This window comes from Sinohyriopsis cumingii, chromosome 18 (genome assembly GCF_028554795.1).
Source record: "Sinohyriopsis cumingii isolate HCF-2022 chromosome 18, ASM2855479v2, whole genome shotgun sequence".
Taxonomy (NCBI): Eukaryota; Metazoa; Mollusca; class Bivalvia; order Unionida; family Unionidae; genus Sinohyriopsis; species Sinohyriopsis cumingii.
The window spans coordinates 38,147,556-38,172,285 of NC_142978.1; the positions used below are offsets into that span (position 1 = coordinate 38,147,556).

General features: G+C 34.1%; 1 protein-coding gene across 9 annotated transcripts in view; it reads left to right on the forward strand.

Annotated features, from left to right (window-relative positions):
• Positions 1 to 24,730, forward strand: part of LOC149776422 (histone deacetylase 5-like) — a 348,169-nt gene that overhangs the window by 242,180 nt on the left and 81,259 nt on the right. For all 9 annotated transcript variants that reach the window (XM_089940838.1, XM_089940835.1, XM_089940842.1 and 6 more), the window contains 2 exons: positions 18,108 to 18,221; positions 23,081 to 23,213. In XM_089940838.1, the coding sequence (XP_089796964.1) occupies positions 18,108 to 18,221; positions 23,081 to 23,213 (247 nt within the window). The remainder of the gene's footprint in view (positions 1 to 18,107; positions 18,222 to 23,080; positions 23,214 to 24,730) is intronic.

Here is a 24,730-nt window from a genome sequence, read left to right on the forward strand (position 1 = left end):
CAAATTAATTAAATGATTATCTATAGGACTTATAACCGTTGTTGTTGTTGTAGGGCTTAACGCCAGCACACGATAGGCTATACATGGCGGCTAGTATTAATGGTGGAGGAAGAACCTGGGAAAACCCCGGAAAGAACCACCGACCCACGAGAAGCTACTGGCAAGCTTTCTCACGTACCCACATTGGCTGAATCCAAGACTCGAACCCACGCAGACAGAGGTGAGATGGCAGTGATCTGTAACGGAGAGCGCTTTAGACTACTCGGGGCCCCGACTTATAATTAGTTTTAGATTGGAAAATGCTGATGATATTAGAGATGAGATAGTAGATTAAGTTTCTCTAATTAGCAAGAGTATCTTGTATATAGATTTTAAAGAAATAGATATTTTATACTTGAACTCGGACAATCCTTGCCAACCCTTACACTTAAACTACATTTATTTAACATTTATATTTTGAGGAAGAGGTTGAAAGTGAGTGCGATTCTAATCAGATATATTATAATCATTTATGTTTTCAAATCAGCTTCTAGACAACTCATTAGTGAGATATCAGATGTATAGTTTAATGTAGGAAATACAGATCTGTGTACCAGAAACAATCAAGCCATTTGAAGAAATATGATATAAGGATGTCTCCTGTGATGTGGGCTAGGCTGATATATATACAGAGGCAGAAATGGTTAGAGGGAGCTTTTGAATTTGAATTAAATATGTAACCTAGATGTTTGTTTGTTTGCTCTACCAGCAAATTCCCAATGTAGCTGTCACCCACCCCACACAGCTACAACATAACTATAATAGAGGAGATAATGAGACTAGCTTTTGAGGCTGCAGTGTTTATTAGATGTCTAAATATGTGCCCATTATACACAACTGGAACAATGCCATTTAATGAAGTCCTTTAGAATCTTTATCTTCTTGTCTGCATGATAGGCTTTTAGCTGATGGCCATATATATGAAAGCTTTTAACTATGTGTATACGGTAGCTTGTACAGCATGCAGTTGTTTCATTTGCAGAGTCTTTGACCTTGTATTATAAAATGATTCGGTCTGTCTTCGTTAAACAAATCTAACACTTTAGGTAAAACAGCCTTAGGGTTGTCCTGGTATTGTTTCATCCTGCTAAATACACATACATGTATATCATGAAGAAAGAAAAAACTGTACATTAGGTGGCAAAATTTATTTTTTAAAAATGAAATAAAAAATCGTCCATTGTCACTCATCCATTGTGCATTGTACATTCAGTTTCTCTTTACAGTTTCTTTTAAAAGACTACTCAACAGAAATTGACCAATTTTGAATCCTGACAAGAAGCTGTTTCACAGTCTTTAAAATGATACTGATCCACCATGAATAATGGCCACCATTAATAATAATATACAAACTTTTAAATGACTTCTTTTTAAAATTCACTTGAGAATTTAACCAAATTAGATACAGATCATCCTGGCATGAAGCTGTTTGGAATTTGTTCAACAATCTGCCATCAGATATGTCCACCATTACAAGCAAAAGAAAGAAAAACCTTTAAACAACTTAAAAACTGCTGTGGATTTGACCATATTTGTTAAAATGATGTTAATCTGATATCAGATATTACCACTGTTACCCATAATGGAAGAATCTTTAAATAAGTTTTTCTTAAACACTGTTGAATTTTGTACACATCAAAAATGTTACTATCTTTGCAAGAAACACAAAACTAAGATGATTTCTTTCTCAAATGCTGCTCAACAGAATTTGACAGCATCCTAATAGAAAAGGTTTTCAGAAGAAGTCATGTTAAGGTTTTTGTCTTTATAAAAATGGTCATTTTAATATTTAATTACGAAGAATAAAGAAACCCATGACCTTCAGAAAAGAACCTGAGAAATTCAGTAATTGATCCAGTTGTACAAGATGGTGGGACTCAAAACTGTAACCTTCATGTCAGGTGTCCAGTGCTTTAACCATTAGCCTATGAAGCTTTCATGGTTGCTGATCTGAGTGGTATTAAAGTTCTGAGTTCAGAACCAGGGCCCCAGGGGTAAGGGCAGACCCAGGAATCCATGCTGAAGTGTGTACACTTTAAGGTTGGGGGTTCCAGGTATATTAATTATGGCAAAGTCTGCAAGGGCTGGAAGAGATCCAGTGAACATGTATTAATGGTTCATCCATTTTTATGTCCAACAATGTGGTCCAGTATCTAGCTGAATGTTTCCTACATTATTAGACAATATAGCAGCTGTGTGCTCCAAGCATTTTGTTACCATCTGCAATTTCAATACACAAACATGAGTTCAGAAACTGATGTGAGCAATATCAAGCCCACTAACACTTGGATGAGGGAAATATTTTCTTCTTTCCCATGGTTCATTTTCATGTATTATATATAGAGTTTGATATAATGAGGGAAAGAGAGGCAAAGAATGTTTTGGGGGGAGGGGTGGCTTAAGATTTGTAAATATATTATTGATTACCTCAGTAATCTGTCTGAAACTGAGTCTTTTATCAGTTCCAACACTGAGCAACATTACCTTGAGAAAAAAAATGCTTGTAATTGGTTTTTATCCGTTAGGTTCAGTTGTCACCTTGTTGCAAGCAGAGACATTTTCCAAGCAGATGGTGGTAACTGTTGGTAGAACATCTGACTTGTAAGGGTTGTGAATTCAGCACTCACCCAGGCCAGACTGAATGAGCTGCCCTTGTGTGGTCTTGGAGAAGCATCTTAGCTTCCCTTTCCCTGGCACGAAACTTTAAATGTGTTGAAAAGTACCATTAGAACCAGTTAGCCAACCAAATATAGGATAAATGAAGCATGAGCAAAAGTTAGCAATGATATAGTGATAAAGGAGATGGTGAATTATTGCCCTTGTAAACAATTGGGAGAAATTTAGATATACAAAATAATTATGTATGCTTTAAGGTTGTCATGTATTTAGCAATTGAATAATAAATATATTGGATGATAAAGATTTATGCATTAGTAGTTATTGATGCTAATAATTTATTTTTATGAAATAAAAAAAATGAATTATGCAGTGGATAAAATTGATCAAAATCTTTTCAGATTTTTGTTAATGACATTGATATAACATTTGTCTCCAAAAACGGCTTTTATTTTGGTGTAGAATCTTGAGGTTAGAATTTGTATCACAGTTAACTTTGCACCCACCAAGGGAAGAAACTAGAATATGCTGTGGATTTGGATGTGTTAGATAAAATAAATATCATCTATATTTCACACTGAAACTACTTTGAGCAATTTATTTTGCCTAATAATAGGCCTTGACACTGTAAATAGATTCTCTTGGGAAATCTATATATTTATTTTGATGGTTTGGTTGGGGGAAGAACAGTGTGAGACATGGTATGGCAAAATCAGCATTAACACTGTCATAGTTTTTGTTATCCCTTAGCTCCAGCTGTTGTAGGAATTTGACAAAAGTTTTAGAAATTGGATTGCTTTCTTTCTTCACCATAGTGAATCCCAACCCACTGAGGGAAAATTTTAGAAGAGGTCAAAGGTCACAAACTTATTTCTGTTAATGTTTGATAGAATTTAATACAAATTTACAGTGATGCATGCTTTTATCTTAAGATTTATCTTTGGAATATTGCAAAGTTTTTCTCGACTTTCTTTTTTCAAGCAACATTACCCCATGTCATGCCTCTACCTCTGTCCTTGGTTTAATTTGATGTTTTACAACACAGCATTGAAGGTTCAATCATGCCGAGATTAGTAGTCTATGTTGTGTTTCTCAAAGACATACCATGTGTTCTACCAATTACTCCTAATAAACTGCATAGACCCAGATCTGCCAACACATTAAGCAATATCTGAAAATCTTGGTGTTGTTGTTCCTCCAAAACAGGAAGTGATATTGACATAGGGTTTTCATGAGAAGACTTCTTATTATGTCTGATTGGCCTTAAGTGAGCTTGGTTCCAATCTGATGTCCAATAAGTCCACCATGGGAGCCATCTTGAAAAATTGTTAATGTTACTTTCCTAAACAGAAAGTCTTATTGACGTGCAGTTTTCACCAGAAGACCTCTGATAGTGTCTAGTTGGTCAAAATTAAAATGATAATGGTCTGATGGCCACAATGTTGACCACCTTGAAAACTTGTTACTGCCACTTCTGAATGCATGGCAGTTCCAGATGACCAAGTGGTCTAAGGTGAATGTTGCTTTTAAGAAATACTATGATTTACACTTACAGGCAGCAATTAATGTTATGTACAGTATGGTAATCCCCTTGTATTGGAATAAATAAATCACATTTTAATTTGTTTTTTTACACAGCAGTAAAGCTATTACCACCCAAAATTTTCATGTTGTGGTAATTTGCCATAAATGTATGTAGCAAATACATGACTCATTAATCCATCTGCCGCAGCTATTTCATATAGAATAACATTACTGATCAATTTAAGTATTGCAACCTCATCTGTCCCTAAAATATGGAAAACTGCAAAAGTAATGCCTATTTACAAATAATGTTCTAAAGACAATGCTGATAACTTCTGGCCAATCTTGATACTACCCTAGCCAATCTTGATACCACCAAACTGTTCAAAGTTGATTGAAAAACACGTCCTTGACTCATTAATTTCATTTAACCAAAAACTTGCTGTTACACCCTAACCAATCAGGCTTTAGACAGAAACATTCATAAGAGACTACCTTGACCTCCCTAACTGATAAGTGGCTTCAAACACTTGATCAAGGTAGAATAATAGATCTGCATTTGTTGATTTCAGGAAAGCATTTGACATGGTGAATCATGAAATCCTTTTGAAGAAACTGAAAATTTACCAGTGTGATGAAAGCACAATTTAATGGTTTTCTTCATACCAAAGTGAGAGACACAACATGTTTATATAACCTGGAACAATTAGATATCGAGTACCACAAGGCTCAATTCTAGGTCAATTGCTATTTATATGAATTATTAATGACCTTCCACTTTTACCGTGGGACTCAGTTTCATCTACAGATCTCTACACAGATGACACAGCCTAGTGCACATGTAGTGCATGTTAGTAAATACTGATAAAACTAAAATATTACTTATCTCAACACGGCAAAAAAGAACAAATCTTGATAAAGATGAACTATGTCTGGAATGATACAAAATTTACAAATAGTCTGTCACGACAGACTACTTGAAGTTTTGGTAGATAATAACCTATCATGGTCTGCACTTACGAAACGCATCAGTAAAAAAAAGTGATTTCAGGTTTATGGCTTCTCAGTAGGATAAGACATTTTCCTCCAGAAAGGCACAGAAAACTAATATAAGTTATATACAACCCTGTTTAGATTACTATAATACAGTATGGGCTAATTCAAATGATAAAAACATATCAAAGCTAGCACATCTTCAAAAAAAGAGCGTTTGGGCTAACATCAATCCAAGCAGAAAACGGGAAATTTTAGCTGGCAAGTTAGAATATTACCCGTTAAAGACTGAATCCAGTTGAGAAATGCCAATTTAATATACAGGATATCCAATAATAGTGCTTCTGACTATTTACAGTCACTATTCCAGTATAGGCTACCTGGTAATACTCCCCATCTATGATCCATGTCTACCAAACGGTATAATATTTCCAAACCAAATAAAGAATTATTCAAAAAAAGTTTCCAGTACTCTGTTGTGCCATTAAACCCTATACAAACATGCATGCATGCATACATACATACATACATCCGTCTGTCCGTCGGTGTGTGCGTGCATGCATGCATACATCCATCCATCCATACACACACACACACAGAGAGACACACACACACAGACACACACATACATACATACATACATACATACATACATACTCACTAAATCGCTTGTTCAACAGCTTTAGTTAGTTTATTCCAAAATAATGGAAAATGCCAACACTGCCTTATATTCTGTGAGAATTTCCATCACTTGAAATGTACAGGTACTGTGAAACAAATTGTACATAGTCCTTTTTAGATGTATATGGATTTGTGTTATAATTTGTGTCATTCAGTAATACTTTGTCTTTTTGAATTGAGTAATTATGGCAATATAGACTTTGTCTTTTGAATTGAGTAATGTATGGTAATATAGACTTTGTCTTTTTGAATTGAGTAATGTATGGTAATATAGACTTTGTCTTTTTGAATTGAGTAATGTATGGTAATACAGACTTTGTCTTTTTGAATTGAGTAATGTATGGTAATATAGACTTTGTTTTTTTGAACTGAGTAATGTATGGTAATATAGACTTTGTCTTTTTGAATTGAGTAATGTATGGTAATATAGACTTTGTCTTTTTGAATTGAGTAATGTATGGTAATACAGACTTTGTCTTTTTGAATTGAGTAATGTATGGTAATACAGACTTTGTCTTTTTGAACTGAGTAATGTATGGTAATATAGACTTTGTCTTTTTGAATTGAGTGATTTATGGTAATATAGACGTTGTCTTTTTGAATTGAGTAATTTATGGTTTCTTAAATCACTAGTGCATATCCATTATGGCATTCTCCCAAATCAGGTAGTTCTCTGAAATTTACACCAGCTGTATATTCCTCACTGTACATGCATACAATAGTCTCTTGAGGCCTTCTCAATGAAATTTCAATATCATTGGTAACCAAGTGATATTATTACAAAGTTTTTGAAAATTCTTATTTACTTGTCACAATGAGGTTGCAAAATGTAAATCTATCTGTGCATGGTTAATTGGTTCATGGCGCCGTGATACATATAGGTAAGCCAAGACTCTGGTTCTCAGTGTATACAAATTGAGCTTCCATTAGTAATTAGGCACATGTTACATAAGCAGTTGAGGAAATATACAAGTGCTTAGCTCACATTTGAGGAAACACTATATTAAAATGATTTACTTGTTATAATAACCAAAATTATTAAATGATTCCTCAGCTAGATGTTTTTTGTATTGGATGACAAAAATTATTGACGTCACAGAATATGCATTAATTCATCGTATTGCAATGTTCTCATGTCTTTGTCTTTAAATGTGACAGCAACATTTTTTATGGAGTTAGGTGGGTGAAATTCCATTTTCACTTTTCAGAAACAAATTTAATTTAAAGGTTAAGGTCACATCAATATTTCCATCCTTTTTTCATTTTGCTTTAAACTTTTATAGCTGTTTGTGGTGAAAGAGTTTAATGTACTTGTACAGTATCTTTTGATAGTGTCTTGTATACCACATTAGGAGTAATACTTTCAAGGTCAAGGTCATCTGTCAGTATTACATGTATAATTTTTTCATCACACTTTCCTTTCCTATCCACAACTTAAGAGCCATGTTGAGACTGATGGCAGAAACTTACTTTACTTACACATCATCATCACTCAGGATAATGCTAGACATCACTATAAACTGCTGCATTGCAGACATCATAGCGATATGACTGAAAAATTGTTAAAGCTACGTTAAAAATCAAAATCACATCACATCACATCACATCACATCACATCATCATGACTGTGTGTTGTGTGCCACATTGAGGGTCCTCTTTTCCAGGTCAGTGTCCTTAGTCTGTAAATTTTAATATATCTTTGTCATACTACTCTGTGGGTCCCATCTTTCAAAGTCAAGGTCACAATCCAGTATTATAGATTTCATGGACATTTTCCAAATTGCTCTGTAACTTATAAACTGTTCAAGATAAACTAATGAAATTTGCTTTACTTGTCTATTGCCACTAGAAGATTTGCTGCATTCCATGTATGGAGTCTTATCTTCAAGGTCAAGGTCTATGGGATATGGTTCATGGTTGCTCTTGTTTCTGCTTTATATCTAAAAGGCTGCTTGATCACAAATGAACCAATTTACATTTACATTCTCTCTTTGATGGTATCTTGTATATCACAGTGATGGTTTTATTGTCAAGGTTACTGATACATTTCTTCTCTATTTCAACACTTTTACTCCATGTCCTTTAAGATAGAGCCATAAAACTTAGTTACTTATCATGTCTATATAGTAACTCCATCTTGAATGTCAGAGTCAGCTTTCGTGTGACAGAATCAGAGTTTATCCAGCCAGGAGATTTACAAATTTTGATCAGTAGATTAACTGCAGTAGACTTTTTATTGACATAATTTTATATCTTTTCGAGGGATTGAAAAGAAAACAATTGGATTTTTTTTACATAATATGTAATCTTGGTATGATTAAATGATCATGGTTGGATATTTATTGATGTGTAAATTTTACCTAATCATTCACAAAGTAAATAAAGTCTGATGGGCTTTGTGAGTGCTTTACACTTTGATAAATATCCAGCAATGATCATTTAATCATTCTGATTCTAATTTTCTTCCATTCTATAATCACATTAGCAGATTTCATTAACAAAGCAATCACATTTAGGTAGCTCAGTTTTCTTTAATTAGCCAGAATATATAGCCCCATCTTTGCTAGCCAAAAGCCAGACTCTTTTATGGCCAGAATCCCTTGGCACTGACGAGTTTGTATTCAGAAGTACCCCTCGAAAATAGCCACCCATCTAACTTGACCAGCAGCCACATTTTATTTTAAATATGTCCAGTACCAATAATTCAGAGTGAGTAGTCAGATTATTCCAACTGTCCCGATGTCAGGTTTCCATTACTAAAAAAAAAGTGTTGGCGAAAGTACATATAACACTAAGATTAATATTATATCATTATCTGTAAAAGCTGACATGTACAGGAAATGGACTCAACAGTATTGTGATAGAGTTTTGGGCTTAACACTGGTGTTGAGTTCTTCTCTTGGATGATTACAACTGGATGTGATTGTCAAGATTAAAACATGGTCATCATAGGCGAAATATAGATTTTGTGGATTAACACATTAACCCCTAGCGACGACTTTATGGGGCAGGAGGTAGTAGCTTACTGCCGAGCTCTGTAGCATCATGGTCATGCATGAACACTCAAGTGGGTGGTATTATAGAAGGGTAGACAGATGTAGCTCTACAGTGATACCAAATAATCTGGAATATCTAGTTGCACTACAAAATACAGATAGAAAAACCTCATTTTTTGGATCCAACTTTTTTTAACCCAAAATTCGCCCGTGGTCAGAATCCGATTTTGTGTCCGGATTTTAGACTTTTTGGTCTCACATCTAAGGCAAATGGTATGAACTGCAAACAGACAGATGAGCCTTTGCAAAAAGTAGGATAAGATGGGCATTTGGAATAAAGAGTGGTCTCCATACAACTTTTACCCTTCTGCTCATGAGCAAGTCAAATAGGCAATGAAAATCTATGTTTCTAACACCACTAGGCAGTATGTTATTGAAAGAAAGATGACCGGGGATTTGGTGTTTTCTAGTCTATTCAGAAATAGCTTTCAAAATGTGTTTCCTACTCGATTTTCAGGCAAAAATGACAAAAAGCTCCAGGGGTTAATGTGTTAACATACACAGAGAAAGAAACCTTGTACAAAACAGGGAACCAGACAAAGACCAAAAAAGTAAAGTGACAATATATGTATCACTTCATTTATAAAGAAGGCATTTCATCCACTCTACAAAAGTTTTATCTGCATAATTAAGTCGCAGTACTTAGCAACACGAGAATAAATCTTTACAAAATGTTAACATGCCCTCACGTGAACAAAGTATTATTTTCAATGAAAGTCAGAGTTATTCAGCTTGACAACATGGCTTTGACTTGCAAACAATTTTATGTTGAAAGTACTCGAATAAGCATCGTAACAGATAAGGGGAATATTAATGAACAGTCGGAAAATGGAGCAGATGGAAAGAGAATTATGCATATTAAGATTTAAATGAAGTGTTTGAATGGTTTTGCAGTGTACATGAAAACAATAGCCAACTTGCATTTCATGCTTATGTCATGAATAAAAACTATTAATGTATATTCAGTTGAAATAAGTCTATTCTTAAGACAAGAAGAACCTTTTAATAATAAATGTTACTTTTAAATGAAGATATTAAATGTTTGAATGTAGCTTCCTTACTACGTATATGTACTTCTCACAAAAAGATTTAGTCCCCCTCTGGAAAAGCCACCCATCTTATAAGGCCACTTTCCTTGTCCTTGTAAAGAAGTGGTGGCTGTTTAAGATGGGTCCACTGTAGTATTATGGGGAAAAGTGTCAGAGTGGGTCATGCCATTGATCCCCAAAACTTAGTCGGATCATTTGTTAAAACATTTTTTTGTTGTTGGATTGTAGTTATTTTAAACCAGGCTAATTCTGTTGTGTTTTTTTTTTCAACATTATGCTTGCATATGGGATGTGGTGTTTTAGCATTCTTACTTTCTACACATTTCAATCTTTCAAAATGCAACAAGTTTTGATGATTGGCTTATAGAGCCTGCCATATGCTTTCTTTTGCAAAAGGTGAGCATTTGTATGCAGGAAGGCCTGTGTGATCTATTATTTTGACTTCTAATTGGTGATTTTTAACTGGGAATTGTAAATTTTGACTGGAAATCACAGGGATTTGTGTTTTGGAGGGCTTTTTGTTGTTTATATTATTGTGTAAGGTATAAAAGATGAAGTTTCATATAAAATGACCTGGAAACAGGAAACCAAAAGTAGTCCCCAGATGTAACTGATGTGTAAAAGAAAATTCCAGATCAATAATGTGACCATTTATATCCAATCAGATTTTTTTAAAACTAAGCCAGTTCATTAAAATTGGAATTATTTTTTTATAACAAGATAGCAGATTTTGTCAGATTCTGATGGAAAATGCTACAGTAATATAATGATGACTTTATTAATCTGGGGATTAAATCACCTTTCAGGGAGAAAATGTATTATCCTACTGAGAAGCCATAAACTTGAGTTGACTTTTTTACTGACATGTTTGATATGTTCAGTCCATGATAAGTTATTACCTACCAAAACACCAAGTAGTCTATCATGATGGACCATTTGCAAATTTTTATCCTTTCATGTCCAACATAGTTCATCGCTATCAAGATTTGTTCTTTTCTGCCATGTTGAGATAAGTAATATTTTAGTTTTACCAGTATTTACCACCATGCCATTGCATGTACACCAGTTATTTAGTTTGTTTAGGGCATTCTGTAAAGAAATTTTGAGTTCATGCTTTGTGTTTTGGATGTCTGCAATGTTGTGTCATCTGCATAGAGATCTGTAGATGATATTGAGTCCCTTAGCAAAAGTGGTAGGTCATTAATAAATAAAATAAATAGTAATGGACCTAGAATTGAGACTTGTGGTACTCCATATCTAAAATTGTTCCAGGTTCAGACAGAACATTATTGATATAAACATGTGTTCTCTCACTTAAGTAAGAAGTAATTCATCTAATTGTGTTTTCATCACATTGGTAGATTTTCAGTTTCTTCAAAAGGATTTCATGATCCACCATGTCAAAAGCTTTACTGAAATCTACAAATACAGATCCTATTATTCTACCTTGGTCAAGTGCTTGAAGCCATTTATCAGTTAAGGAGATCAAGGCAGTCTTACATGAATGTTTCTGTCTAAAGCCTGATTGATTAGGGTGTAACAGCAAGTGTTTGGTTAAATATGACATGAATGAGTCATGGACATATTTTTCAATCAATTTTGATAAGTTTGGTAGTATTGAGATTGGTTGGTAGTTATCAGCATCATCCTTATAGAGCCAGATTTGTGAATAGGAGTTACTTTTGCAGTTTTCCATATTTTGGGGACAGATGAGGTTACATACTTATTTTGATTATGAATGCTATGCTATCTAAAACAGCAGAGGCAGAAGATTTAACGAGTCATGAACCAATCTGATCAAGTCCTGTAGCTTTCTTGGTATCAACTTCACTGAGATGTTTTTTTAACAAAGTTTTTTGCTTGTGGTGGGATAGAGAAACATACCTCCATAGAGATTTTGCTGGTGCAGAACTTTTTCATGTCATTAAAGTAGTTTTCTGTCACTGGTTCTTTTAATTTTGTGATAATGTTGGTGAAAAAAATCATTGAAAACATTTGCAATGTCAGTGTCATCAGTGACTATGGTGTCATTTACCAGAAGTGAGTGAATTTTATTTGTCTGATCTTTGTGTGTTCTTCCAGTGAGTTCATTGAAGACTTTCCAAATGGAGTTTTTTTTTGTTTTCAAGCAATGATTGATAATAATAAGTTGTTTTTAGCTTTTTTAATCATACTTGTTATTTTATTTCTCCATACTTTATATTGTGCATGGTTTCCCATATTCTTGAATTGGTCTTGTGTTTTCATAGTGTCTAGGATTTCAGTAGTAAGCTAATTAGGTTGGATTTCATTCTTTACTCGATGTACTTTCAGTGGTGCATTCTTAGAGACATCCATAAATAAGTTAGTCCACACCCTCAGAGCTTCATCTGTGTCATCCAAATTTTGGATCATATTCCATGGAACTTTATTTAGGTCATTGAGAAATTGTTCTTCATTAAAAAAAAAAATTGAACAATCTGTAAGTGATCATTTTGTGTGTATTTATCTTATTTCTCTTGCATTTAACCTTTCTTGTCAAAAAGGTAGGATAGTGGTCACTAAGACCAACATTTGGTACATCGACACAAGCCACATTGTCTGGTAGGTTGGTATAAGCGAGATCAATAGGAGTGCTTGATTTTTCTGTTACCCTTGTGGGCTCATTTACCAGTTGGATTAGGCCTAATGATTCATTAAATTCCATCCAGTTGTTCCTTATTTGAGTATTGAGTAGGTCCTTATTTATATCGACGAGTATGTATGTTTCTTTCTACTGTGCAAGAACATTTTCCATTTGTTTCAAAAAGTTATCATTCCAAATTGCTTTGGAAGAAGGTGGTCTATAAATAAAATCAACTAGGAATGATTCTGCATTATTTTGAGAAATTTCCACCCAGATACTCTCAATTTCATGTGACTGCATTTACATCTTCCCTAATGTATACAACAAGACCTCCCCCTGCTGTCTCTCTGACCCTGCATAATAGTTTATTGTAACCTTGACAGTGAAATAGCATTGTAGTTAGCATTTAATTTGGTTTCAGTGAGTCCTAAAACATGTATATTATTTTTCTTGGAAGATAACATTAACTTAATCTGGTCTATTTTTCCCACTGTACCTTGTATATTTAAATGATCTATGTTAAAACCTTTTGTATTTAGTTTCATATCAATTATATATATGTCATCATGCAATGGGGTACTCACTGAGATCGTCTCCATACTACTTTTATCATTCTTACATCCTATTTCTATATTCAAATGTTCATATATATTAGCATCTTCAAAGTCATATACATACCCTGAAAATCCGTTAACTTTTGCATTTACATTAGTGTCCATTGAATAGTTAGAGTCAAGAGTCTCAATAGGTACATTTAGATTTTTTATAAATGAAGCACAGGCATCTCCTCTTTGCCAGCTTCCTGGTATATGTAATGCACTGAGTGACAGAGTCTTTGTTTGTGTCCAGATTTATGGCATCTGAAATACTCCGTCTGTTTGCCATGATGGCATACCTGTGTCATGTGCCCAGTTTCTCCACAGCAGAGACAGTACTCTTCATTATAGTGTCTGAAAATGGGGGCATACATGTAAATATTTCTTATTAGTTAGATTCTCAAGTTAGATTCCATTATTATTTATAATACCTCATAAAAGGCATAAGGCAATCAGTTGACAGCTTGTTGTGTAAACATGTTAGCCTTCTTAAGTCTAGTACTCAGCCCTACATCATTGCACTGGTATAACATGTTTCGTCTATAGTAGACTGGTTCCTGACAGTTTCTGTGATGTTTGGATAGAATGCATTGAAATTTGTAATGGGGAAGGGTAAATATTTTTTACAAAAAAGTAAAATGTTTTCTTTTTCAAAAGTTGCACATTTTACCTATAAATGGTATTTGCATAAGATGGCCTTTAAAAATTGTATTTTTGTTCTTCTGCCAGTATAAAAATGTCATCAGTGTATACCTGTGGTGACCTCACCTCAGTAAGTGGGGACAGATTTCACAGAAAATGTTTGTTATTAATGTCATACATTACATCATAAAAACTTGGAAATTACCAAAACTATTTTTTCATTAGGCCTTAACACATTAACCCCTAGAGACGAGTTAATGTGGCAGGAGGTAGTAGCCTACTGCTGAGGTCGGTAGCGTCATGGTCATGCATGATACACTAAAAGCAGGTGGCATTATAGAAAGGTAGACAGATGTAGCTCTACAATGATACCAGATCTGGAATATCTAGTTGCACTACAAAATACAGATTAAAAAACTCATTTTTTGGACAAGACTTTTTTCTAGCCAAAATTCGCCTGTGGTCAGAATCCGATTTTGTACATTTTGGTCTTAGATCTAAAGCAAACTGGTATGAACTGCAGACAGATGAACCTTTGCAAAAAGTAGGATAAGATGGGCATTTGGAATAAAGAGTGGTCTCGATACAAAAATAATGGTTCCGTTTAGCAACAAAATAAATAAATCAATATAAAAAAATAAAAAAGAACTTTTACCCTTCTGCTCATGCGCAAGCCAAATAGCTAATGAAAAACGATGTTTCTAACACAACTAGGCAGTATGTTATTGAAAGATCACCTGGAATTCGGTGTTTTTGGATCTATTCAGAAATAGCTTTCAAAATGTGTTTTGTACTCGATTTTCAGGTGAAAATGACAAAAACCTCCAGGGGTTAATGTGTTAAAGAAAAATATGTTTCCTGTTTACTGACTGACCATATATTTTGCCAGCTGAGTGAAATGGTGAACTGTTAAGTTAGTTAAGCAGGTGATTGATCTCAGGCCCACTTTGGCCCCTTGTTATATTTCTGAAGCCCATGTCTGATGCAGTGATAAAGCTAGGAATATATACTTATATCATCAAAATTGTGAACAAGTACACTTATGAGCAAGTTATAAAATTTAAAGAGGCTATTTTGCATCTGATGCTTGTTGCCATTATGGAAGCCATATTTCTGATTCAATTTAGGTCAGAATTTGAAAATGGATCAAGTCAACAAGGAGCAAGATCCATTCATATTAATGTGACATTCTTGGATGAACTTGTTACAGTTCTGTATTTTCAGCCAGATTCCGATTAAACAAGCATAAAATCATCATTATGTCCAAGGAATTTCATTATGAGCAAGATCTACACATATTAACTAAATTCAGTCCAGTTAGAAATAGTTCTCATTCCTCATTAATTTTTTTAAAAATTGTTTTCAAAATATGTGTTATGTCTCTCTCACTCACTCAAGTAAAGCCAGGGATATCTCTCCCTCCCTCTCTCAGTCTCTGTCTCTCTCTGTCTCTGTCTCTCTCTCTCTCTCTCTCTCTCTCGTGTGCGTGAGTGCACTCTCTGGCTCTCTTACTCACTCATGTAAAGCCAGGGATATCTCTCTCCCTCCCTCTCTGTCTCTCTCTCTGTCTCTGTCTCTCTCTCTCTCTCTCTCTCTCTCTCTCTCTCTCTGAGTTTAAGCAAGAAGTAGGTCATGACATAGACTATTGAGACTCAAAGGCTTGGGATTGAGTTCTTTCCTTTTTAAAAATTTTGAAAACTATAAATAACATACTTTTAGAATACAAGAGTTGTATTTCAAGAGAACAATTTCTAAAAAATTTAACATATTACCCTTTAGGGATGCAAAAGAATAATTTCTCATTTGCACCTGTTGAAAAAATACAAGAACTTAAATGTTGTATAAGAAAATGCTTGGTTCTTTGTTAGTTAAATAATGTAGTAATCAAGAATTAGAATTTGTTACACAGATATTTGCAAGATTTTTTTCTTCTTGCCTCTACTGGTCATTGGCCAAAAGAGCTTAAAGGGATGGCCTGTTGTCGATCACCATACATCTGTCCTTCCATTTTTAGCTCAAGTTGGTTATCGCTATTTCTTTGAAACTAATTGGAGGATTGCCATGAAACTTTACACATGCATGCATTGATTCCAAGGTCTAGTAGATACTAATTGAAAATGGTGCTGCAAAAACAGCCCACAACAGCATTCCCATCTGGAAAATCTTCTTATTGCTATACCTCCTGATTGGATGATCATATCAATATGTGATTATCACCAAAAGATTTCTTATGATGTCTGGTTGGTCATAAAATGAAGATAGTGCCAATTGGATAACCAGTATGGCTACCATAACAGCCAGCTTGAAAATTTTGTTTTGCTACTCCTTTTAAACAGAAAGTTATATTAGCATGAGGTTTTTACCAGAAGTCTTTTGATTCCACATTGACAATCTTTTACCAGAAGTCTTTTGGTTCCACATTGACAGTCTTTTACCAGAAGTCTTTTGATTCCACATTGACAATCTTTTATCAGAAGTCGTTTGATTCCACATTGACAGTCTTTTACCAGAAGTCTTTTGATTCCACATTGACAATCTTTTACCAGAAGTCTTTTGGTTCCACATTGACAATCTTTTACCAAAAGTCTTTTGGTTCCACATTGATAATCTTTTACCAAAAGTCTTTTGGTTCCACATTGATAATCTTTTACCAGAAGTCTTTGGGTTCCACATTGATAATCTTTTACCAGAAGACTTTGGGTTCCACATTGATAATCTTAGCAATATTCCACATAGATGGAAAATCCTATGAACACCAAAAAACTTTTTATGATGTCATTGTTGGTACCAAATGGAAATGGTACCACTCTGACAACCAGTATGGCCACTATGGCAGCCATCTTAAAATACTTATTATTGCTAAAATCCCAAGAAGATTAAATATGATATGTAGCTGTTGATTTGGAAAAGTGGGAACCATTATTCCACCAGTAGCTAAGAATGAATAATTATAATTCAAATACATGTTTTATAGCATCATGTTAAAGTATACAATGTGTCATTGTGTTTGTATTATAAACTAATAGGTACCCAAAATATTATGTTTTAATGGCAAACAGGACTATAATATGACAGTCTATTTCACCTCCTAGATCCTGTATATTTGTATGTGTCTATCTAAAAAGAGATAGTGTACTTTATGAACATGTGCATGTATTATTATTTCCTGCACTATATTGTCCCAAGATTATGTGAGATTGTAAGATGACTGGGTCCCTGACTCAATGGTGAACATATTATTGGGACCAAAAAGAAAAGTATACCTATATCTAGCTGGTTCTAAATGAAATTGGTGATGATCAGGACTCAAATATGGCTGCCACAATGAACATATTGAAAATTTTCCCACTAATTTTCCTGAATTAGATGGTTTTATCAATATAGGGTTTTCACAAAAGTCTTCATTATGAACCTCAGTGTCATAAAAGCCATGTACAAGTTTATAAATTTATTTGCAGAAAATCATTTTCAAAGCCTTTGACACTTTTGAAACTCTTTAATATTTGAATGTAAGCTTTACATATTTTGACAGTTGCCAATATTGCCATGTTACATTGCCCAAAGTATTTTGTCACATGTATTGTCCATTATTTTATGTTATTTCATATATTTAATGACTTACTTGCAATTTTTGAGAATTGTTCATTTTGTATGTCTAACTTTTAATTAAAGGAAAGAGCCGATATGCTTTTTTCTTCAAATAATTACAAATTTGATTACCAGGAGTAAATAAACACATTGCTTAAAAAAACAAAAACAATTTGTAATTACAGCCAGTGTGAAAAACAGGTGACTGTTGACTTACAAATTAACTCTTCATATGGTAACATGACTTTTAAAGATCTTGTGTGACTTAGATTATGTAATGGACTACACATTAATTTTGCATTTATCTTTGGAAAGAATTTTTATCAGACTATAATTAAAAAAATGTGTAAAATTGACATAAAGTTGTGGAAATAGTTTACTTATGTTGTGGTCAATATATTGCAATATGTTACATCAACCTGCTTAGTGCAGTGGTCAGCTATGAAATTACATCTGTCAGTTGACCAATATCAGGTTTACTTGGCATCGTGTATTACTATGTTTATCTGCATATTGTGCTGGCAGCTCTGGCTCAAAGTTAAATGTGGTTAAATGTGAAGATCTTACGGCACGACAATAAAATAGCTCTAGTTGTTCATTTGATGGGAACTTATTCTGTTGTAAACATAACGTTCATTTTGTTGGAACTTGTTGACACTATCAACACAAATAAAAGTGAATAAAGTGTAAGCATGTAGTTTTCATTCTTCTTTTTCAGGATTCTGGCATCCACCCATACAATGCTTTATATCGATCCATGGGGTATCCAAGCCCTGATCTGTACACATCACCATCCATGCCAAATATTTCACTTGGGAGGCCTCCCACATCAGTGAGTATAATGCCAAACTCTCATAAAATGTATAACATTATCATTTTTAACTGATCTGGCCACAAGGCAAATTGAAATTTCAGGAAGTTGTAATAAAGCATCCTACTGACCTAGATTTTATGGCCAATTGCCTTTGCACTTGGGACTCTTGTTCACCTGTTCATAACACCAACCCATTTGTGAATATCTTGAACCCAGATGTGCCATTGTGTAATCAGTGTTACATCTTTAGGGCAGTTATGCTTAATTTAATATATGTATTTATCAAAGTTTGGTATCGAAGCTTTAGTCATATGGACCTTCTATGGCCTTCTATGGCCTTCTTTTATGGCACATGATGTCCATGGTTGGAATAAAAAATTAATTTGTATGTATCAGTCATTTTTATAATTGATTATAAATAGTATGGTGAGGACTTGACATTTTGGAAATTCCTGGGCTGTAAAATACGGAGAAGGCTTGACCTTTTTGGAAATTTCCAAGCTATAAATAGCTTTGATTAGTTGTTATTCTCAGTTTTTATTTTTGTTACAAGTCTAGGCTCTTACAAAAACTAAAAAAAAAGAGTCAAAACAACAAGCTTTGTAAAATCTGACAAATAATTTATTTCCCCAGAATACCAAGTGAAAAATGAGAAAAAAGAACTTATGGTTTTACGAATCAAATCCCAAAATAATCCTAGAATTAAAAAATAGAAGTCCTAGCAATAAAAAGTCCTGAATGAAACTGAGTTCTAATCCCGATGAAATCCAAAATGGTAGACGATGTCTGTTGTAACCTGCAAAGTGCTGTTTTGTCAACAGTTACTTGTTGAATCACAGAAAATATTATTTTAGTTTTGATTTCCGTATAAATTTTAGTGAATGTCTTTGTCCAAGAATTTTGTAGGAGCACTTATGTATTTCCAGGGAAAAGAATCACTTGAAGTTCTAATAATTTGAAGAAAATAAAATAATTAGCCCAAACTGGACACAACATAAAACAACTTGACTTTTCAAATGTTAAGGCATGACTGACTGTTGTTGTTGTTGTAGGGTTTAACATCATTTTTCAGCACAGGATAGGCTATACATGGCATCCAGTATTAATGGTGGAGGAAGAACCCGGGAAAACCCCGGAAAGAACCACCGACCCATGAGAAGCTACTGGCAAGCTTTCTCACATACCCACATTGGCTGAATCCGAGACTCGAACCCACGCAGACAGAGGTGAGATGGCAGTGATATGACTGACTGAATTCTTATCATAAAATCAGTTAAAAGACTAACTAAAACGCAAAACAGATTCCCAGATGGGGGTCAAGAGTTCATCCTGCCAGAAGAATAGAAGTTTGTTACATGATAATTATCACATCGTCCAGGTATGGCCTTGACTTAACTTAATAATTCTTACTCTGAGAAAGAATTTTTTAAAAATTTAAAAAGTTGTTTACCAAAACTGTCACTGGTTCTGAATCAAGGTCAGAAACTAGGTGCAGTGTTTCTATTATTAGGTGTTTATCAATGAAATAAATTTTTAAAAAATTAAACAATCGAACAGAACTGAACTGAATTTCTGGACCATGTCAAATCCAGTAAACAATATTACATTACAGCAGCATGTAATAGGAAAAAAAAATTAAAACTAACAAACTGATAATTAAATTAATATACATAACATTTTGGACACATGATCTTGTTCACATGCTGCACCTCAGGATTAACTGACTACAGTGGAAAGTGTAAACTTCATTACTTCATAGAAAACTTACTTGAAAGTGAGCAACAGTTTGAAATCATACTTTGTCCAGGTATTCAATAACATTGTAGGGTGTTTTTAAGGAATGGTATGGTGAAAAAGGTTATCGTTAACACTAATGTTCCTCATCCATACCTTTCTCAGCGACAGCTATTGATCTTGATCAGTTATTATTTGCAGTAGAAGGAAATCGAGTTTCTGTTCCATTGTCATAAAGTCACAAGATATCACAGACTTTTCACATTGTTTGCCTTCATCAGAGAGGTATAAGCACTCAGTTGCCTTTAAAAATATGACTGTTTTTATACACCTGCAGTAACATGGAGTGCACCATCAAAACTGCTTCAGTACAATAAGTTCCTTTTATACCAGGTAAAGCAATGACAAATCGACTCCAAGAAAAAAATGGTTTCTGCACTGTATTACATGATAAGCCACTTTGACTAAACATTGTGGATGGTTTGCATTTCAGACAAGAAAGACATTTATTTTGGTATGAAAAGGTCAAAGATCAAGGTCACATGGACTGAAATATGAAAAAACAGTTTCCACAAAAGTTTTTAAATTCTGTACTACGTGCCATGGCTAAACTTTATAGATGACTTGTATTTGAGACAAGGAAGACAATCATTAATTTTGGGGTTGGAAAATCAAGGTCAAGGCCAGGTCTCCAAAGAAGGGAAGCAAATTCCACAAAATAGTTCAAATCCTCTACAAATCAGGACCAAGCATTATGGATAGCTTTCAGTTGAGACAAAGGCACCTGCCAATTTGGGGGCAATAAGTCAAAGGTTAATGTCACGGAGATTAAAAGAAGAAAAATAATTTCTGCAAAATAACTTTCATTCTTCACATGGATGGCTTGCGTTTGATACAAGTTGTGATTCTATTTCAAAGGGTAAAATATTGAGCTAATGAAATAGGATTTTATATAAATGAAAGTATGGTAATATCATTCAATGCAAGACAGACAGTTAAAATACTGTTTATGTTACTCGAATTTATTATTTTTGTGTTTAGTTTCACACAGGTACTTTTGATTCATGTATCATCAAAACTGATATATTTACATGATTTCCAACCAGTAGATCCATTTTACCTACTCAGAAACAAACCTTGATACAAAATTGCTGACAGATCCGAGTCCATGCTATTCATAGTCCATGCTGTTCATATGAAAGAAACGGCACAGTACTTTTTTTTTTATGATGATGGTTTGTGTGATGGCTTACTGAAAAGGTGTACACTGTTCACCGGTGGGTTGGACCTGTGTTATACATGAACATGCAAGCTTTTTGGGTGTACCCTGTTCACTAGAGCTGTGTACCATGAACAATTTTGTACTGCAGTATTGCTAAAAATACAGCAATACAGACCATCTTATATCATAATTATTTAAAGGACTAATAATTTTATTTTCTTGGTCAGAACCCTGTGATTCTTTTTAATTTTCAGCTCTCACATAGCTGAAAAATATCTTATTTATTGCAAGATAACACCTTATATCAGTGACATTATTTTAAAAAATGAATTATCTTGAGATAAATTTTAAAAAATGTCTCGGCTCAAAAGAAAATTGCAGCTCTCCCCCCAAAAGAAATAAAAAACTTTTTTACATGGTCAGTACCAAATAGTAGACGAATTTGCCATGTATATTGTAATTGCTGTATAAATTGTCTTCTAAACAATGGCAACTAAAGTGAAGTAATTACGTTTACATTATATCTAACACTCTGTAAAACATGTTGATATTTGAGGGCTTGGTGATAAAAATAGGACACTGAGGCCTATAATTTACTAATGTAATAGAAAGGGAAACTTTGACCTGTATTTTAATACACAGTTTTTGACATTTATCAGAGGGGCCAGTAACACACAGACTCAATGAGAAACTATGGTGTAGGCTGCAGAAATTATGTAAAATTCAAACAAAAAACAGCTTTTCTTCGGAAATTCTTGGTATGATTCTCTGTCTTACTAAGGAAAACATGTACTTAACCAGTTATCATAGACTGACAAATAACTTTTACTGAATAACTTTTTTCTCCTTTTTTTCAATACAAATTTTTTCCATAAGTTGGATTTGTCCATAATATCTTTCACAACATCCCTTTCAGCTGCCATTATGGCACAAGTGACATGTCAAACATGTGATTCATTGTTTTTAAATATTATTGTATTTGCTATTGTCCAGATTAATTTCTGACAAATACAACTATTCTTTAACTTTTCGAATTATTTTTCATGAAAAAAAGATACTAAAATGTCATTAAATTTATAACAAGCTTACTCAGGAATTTCTGTATATACCTTACTGACGGAAACTACCAAGTACCAGTACAGTTCAAAAGTACCATGGTACTTACCACCGGAAAAAATAAATGGTGAACTGGTATAATAATAAAACCCTGCAGCTGTAATGGCCGGTATTATGCATGAACCTGCTTGTATGCTCCTACTTTGAGGATTAATTGTGATATCTTTGAAAATTAACTTACAACTTGTAACTCAAACATGTAAGATAATATTTCTGCTCCCAAATTTTAGTATGCTGTTTTTCTTGGGAGTATCAGATATTGATTTTGGTCATCGGCATTTAAAAGAATTAAAAGAAAGAATGTAATGGTGTTTTTGTGGATTCCTGGATATTCTTTTTGGCAAGAAGAGCATCAGTCCTTCTAGGGATAAATATATTCCTACCTTGAAATCAGTTTGATCATAGCTGTACATATTTTATATTGAATTTTTGTTCTTTTTTTTTCAAAACAAGCAAATGTTTGTCTCTTTGTGATTTATAGACCGCTCCATTGGCCTAGTGGTCAGAGCATCTGCCTCGGATGTGGGAGGTTGCAGGTTCAAACCCCAGCCAAGTCATACCAAAGACTTACAAAAATGATATTAACAGCATTAAGAGATAAGTGTTGGGACTGGTCGACGTGGTGTCAGGATAATGTGACTAGGTGGGATATCATGTTACATGTGTGCTAGACATCACTATAAACTGCCACACTGCAGACATAGCGATATGAATGAAGAATTGTTAAAGCTACATTAAAAATCCAATTCACATACACACTTTTTGTGATTTGTGAATTATTATTCAGTTAATTATGTTCTTTCAGGGGCCTTCTACATCATCTTCATCTTACTCAGAAGCTGAGTTGCGGGCCTTGGGCTCAGCTCGTCTAGGCAACTTGCCTCTCTCTCCACATCTGATGGGTGGATCTTTACCGATGTACCAGCCCTCCTTACCAGGTGAGGAAGTGAACTCACACATAGAAAGTCATACATGCATACATTACACGTAGAAAGTCATACATGCATACATTCACACAATAATATATAAATTATCCATGCACCAATAATTCAGACTTTTCCATCTTCAAGATCAGCGGAGTTCATCCTTAGGGATGAAAAGTTCCAATGTCCAACATACTCAAAAACTAAATTCGCTGTTGGGCTGGTAAACTTATTGTAGATGGCCCAGTTTTGGTATAGAAATGTGAACAATGTTCTAATTGTAAAACCACTTTCCATGCATAATCCATGCCAAGCTAGTAATTTGGTATTGGAATTGTTATTCCTTTCATCCTCTGGACCTACAATTTGTTCTTTATATTATTATTTTTATTACTACCATTATTATTTTATCCAACTCATCATACACGTGAACAGAATCCCAAGAAAATTAATTAAATGAACTTAAATCAACAAATAAAATTGCAGATTTATAAGATGGTCTGAAAGTTGCATGTGGGGAAACATGACCATGTGGTGGGGAGTAAAAAATCTTGATTAACATGATATGTTGTTTCATGGCTAAAGTCGGTCTACTTTGGTTCATTTCTCAAGCCCATTAAAAAAGACATTTTGATTAACTGTCTGCTTTCGGCAGAATAGTGTTTCCCTTAAAACACATATAAAGAAATTTCAGTTACAGTACATAAAAGTAAAATAGAGGCATGCCAGAATTGTCTCCACTGCTTGTTGCAAATGTAATCAATTTCACTTTGTAAAAATCTGTCCCTTTTTCCAAATTCCTTAATAGCTGTAGAATGGAACCATACCAGTACTGGACACTGGCATAATTTGCAGTAATATGCAGAACACCAGTCAAACATTGATCTTTGTCCATCAGATGTTTGTCATTCTACAACTGCAGCTTTATACTTACAGAGCTTATCAAATGTTCTAGATGAGTTTGCTTAAGTATTGATTTATTTGTAGTCCAAAATCAAGTACAAGAAATTAATTTGCAACTACCATTGACCTACCTTGTTCTATGCACTATTCCTCCAGGCCAATGCTTGGCTTCTGTTAGTTTTACATGTATTTTGTTTATGTTCTATGCATTATTCCTCCAGGCCAATGCTTGACTTGTGTGCATTCGACAGTGTAGGATTCTATTGGTCCAGGAATGAAAGCCCCCAGTAGCCATCGTTTCAGCAATCATTTCTTGATAATAAAAAAAACACTTAAATATCACTGCTCACCTAAGAAAAAGAAATCAAAACTTCTCTGCCACAAAATTGATTTGCTTTAGGTTGTAGCAGTGACAGGGTTCTGAATACAGGAAATCTAGCAGATATCTATAGAATTATCAAGTTCTAGAAAATGACCTTTTAATTATATTGTAAGTCAGGTATCTCATGATATGCAAGAATATCAGTTGAGAGTATTATTCATAGAATTTCGTTAATTAGTATGACTTTCAAATCTAAAATTATTCCCACTTTTTAGATCACCTTGATGGAGGACAGACATGCCTGTGG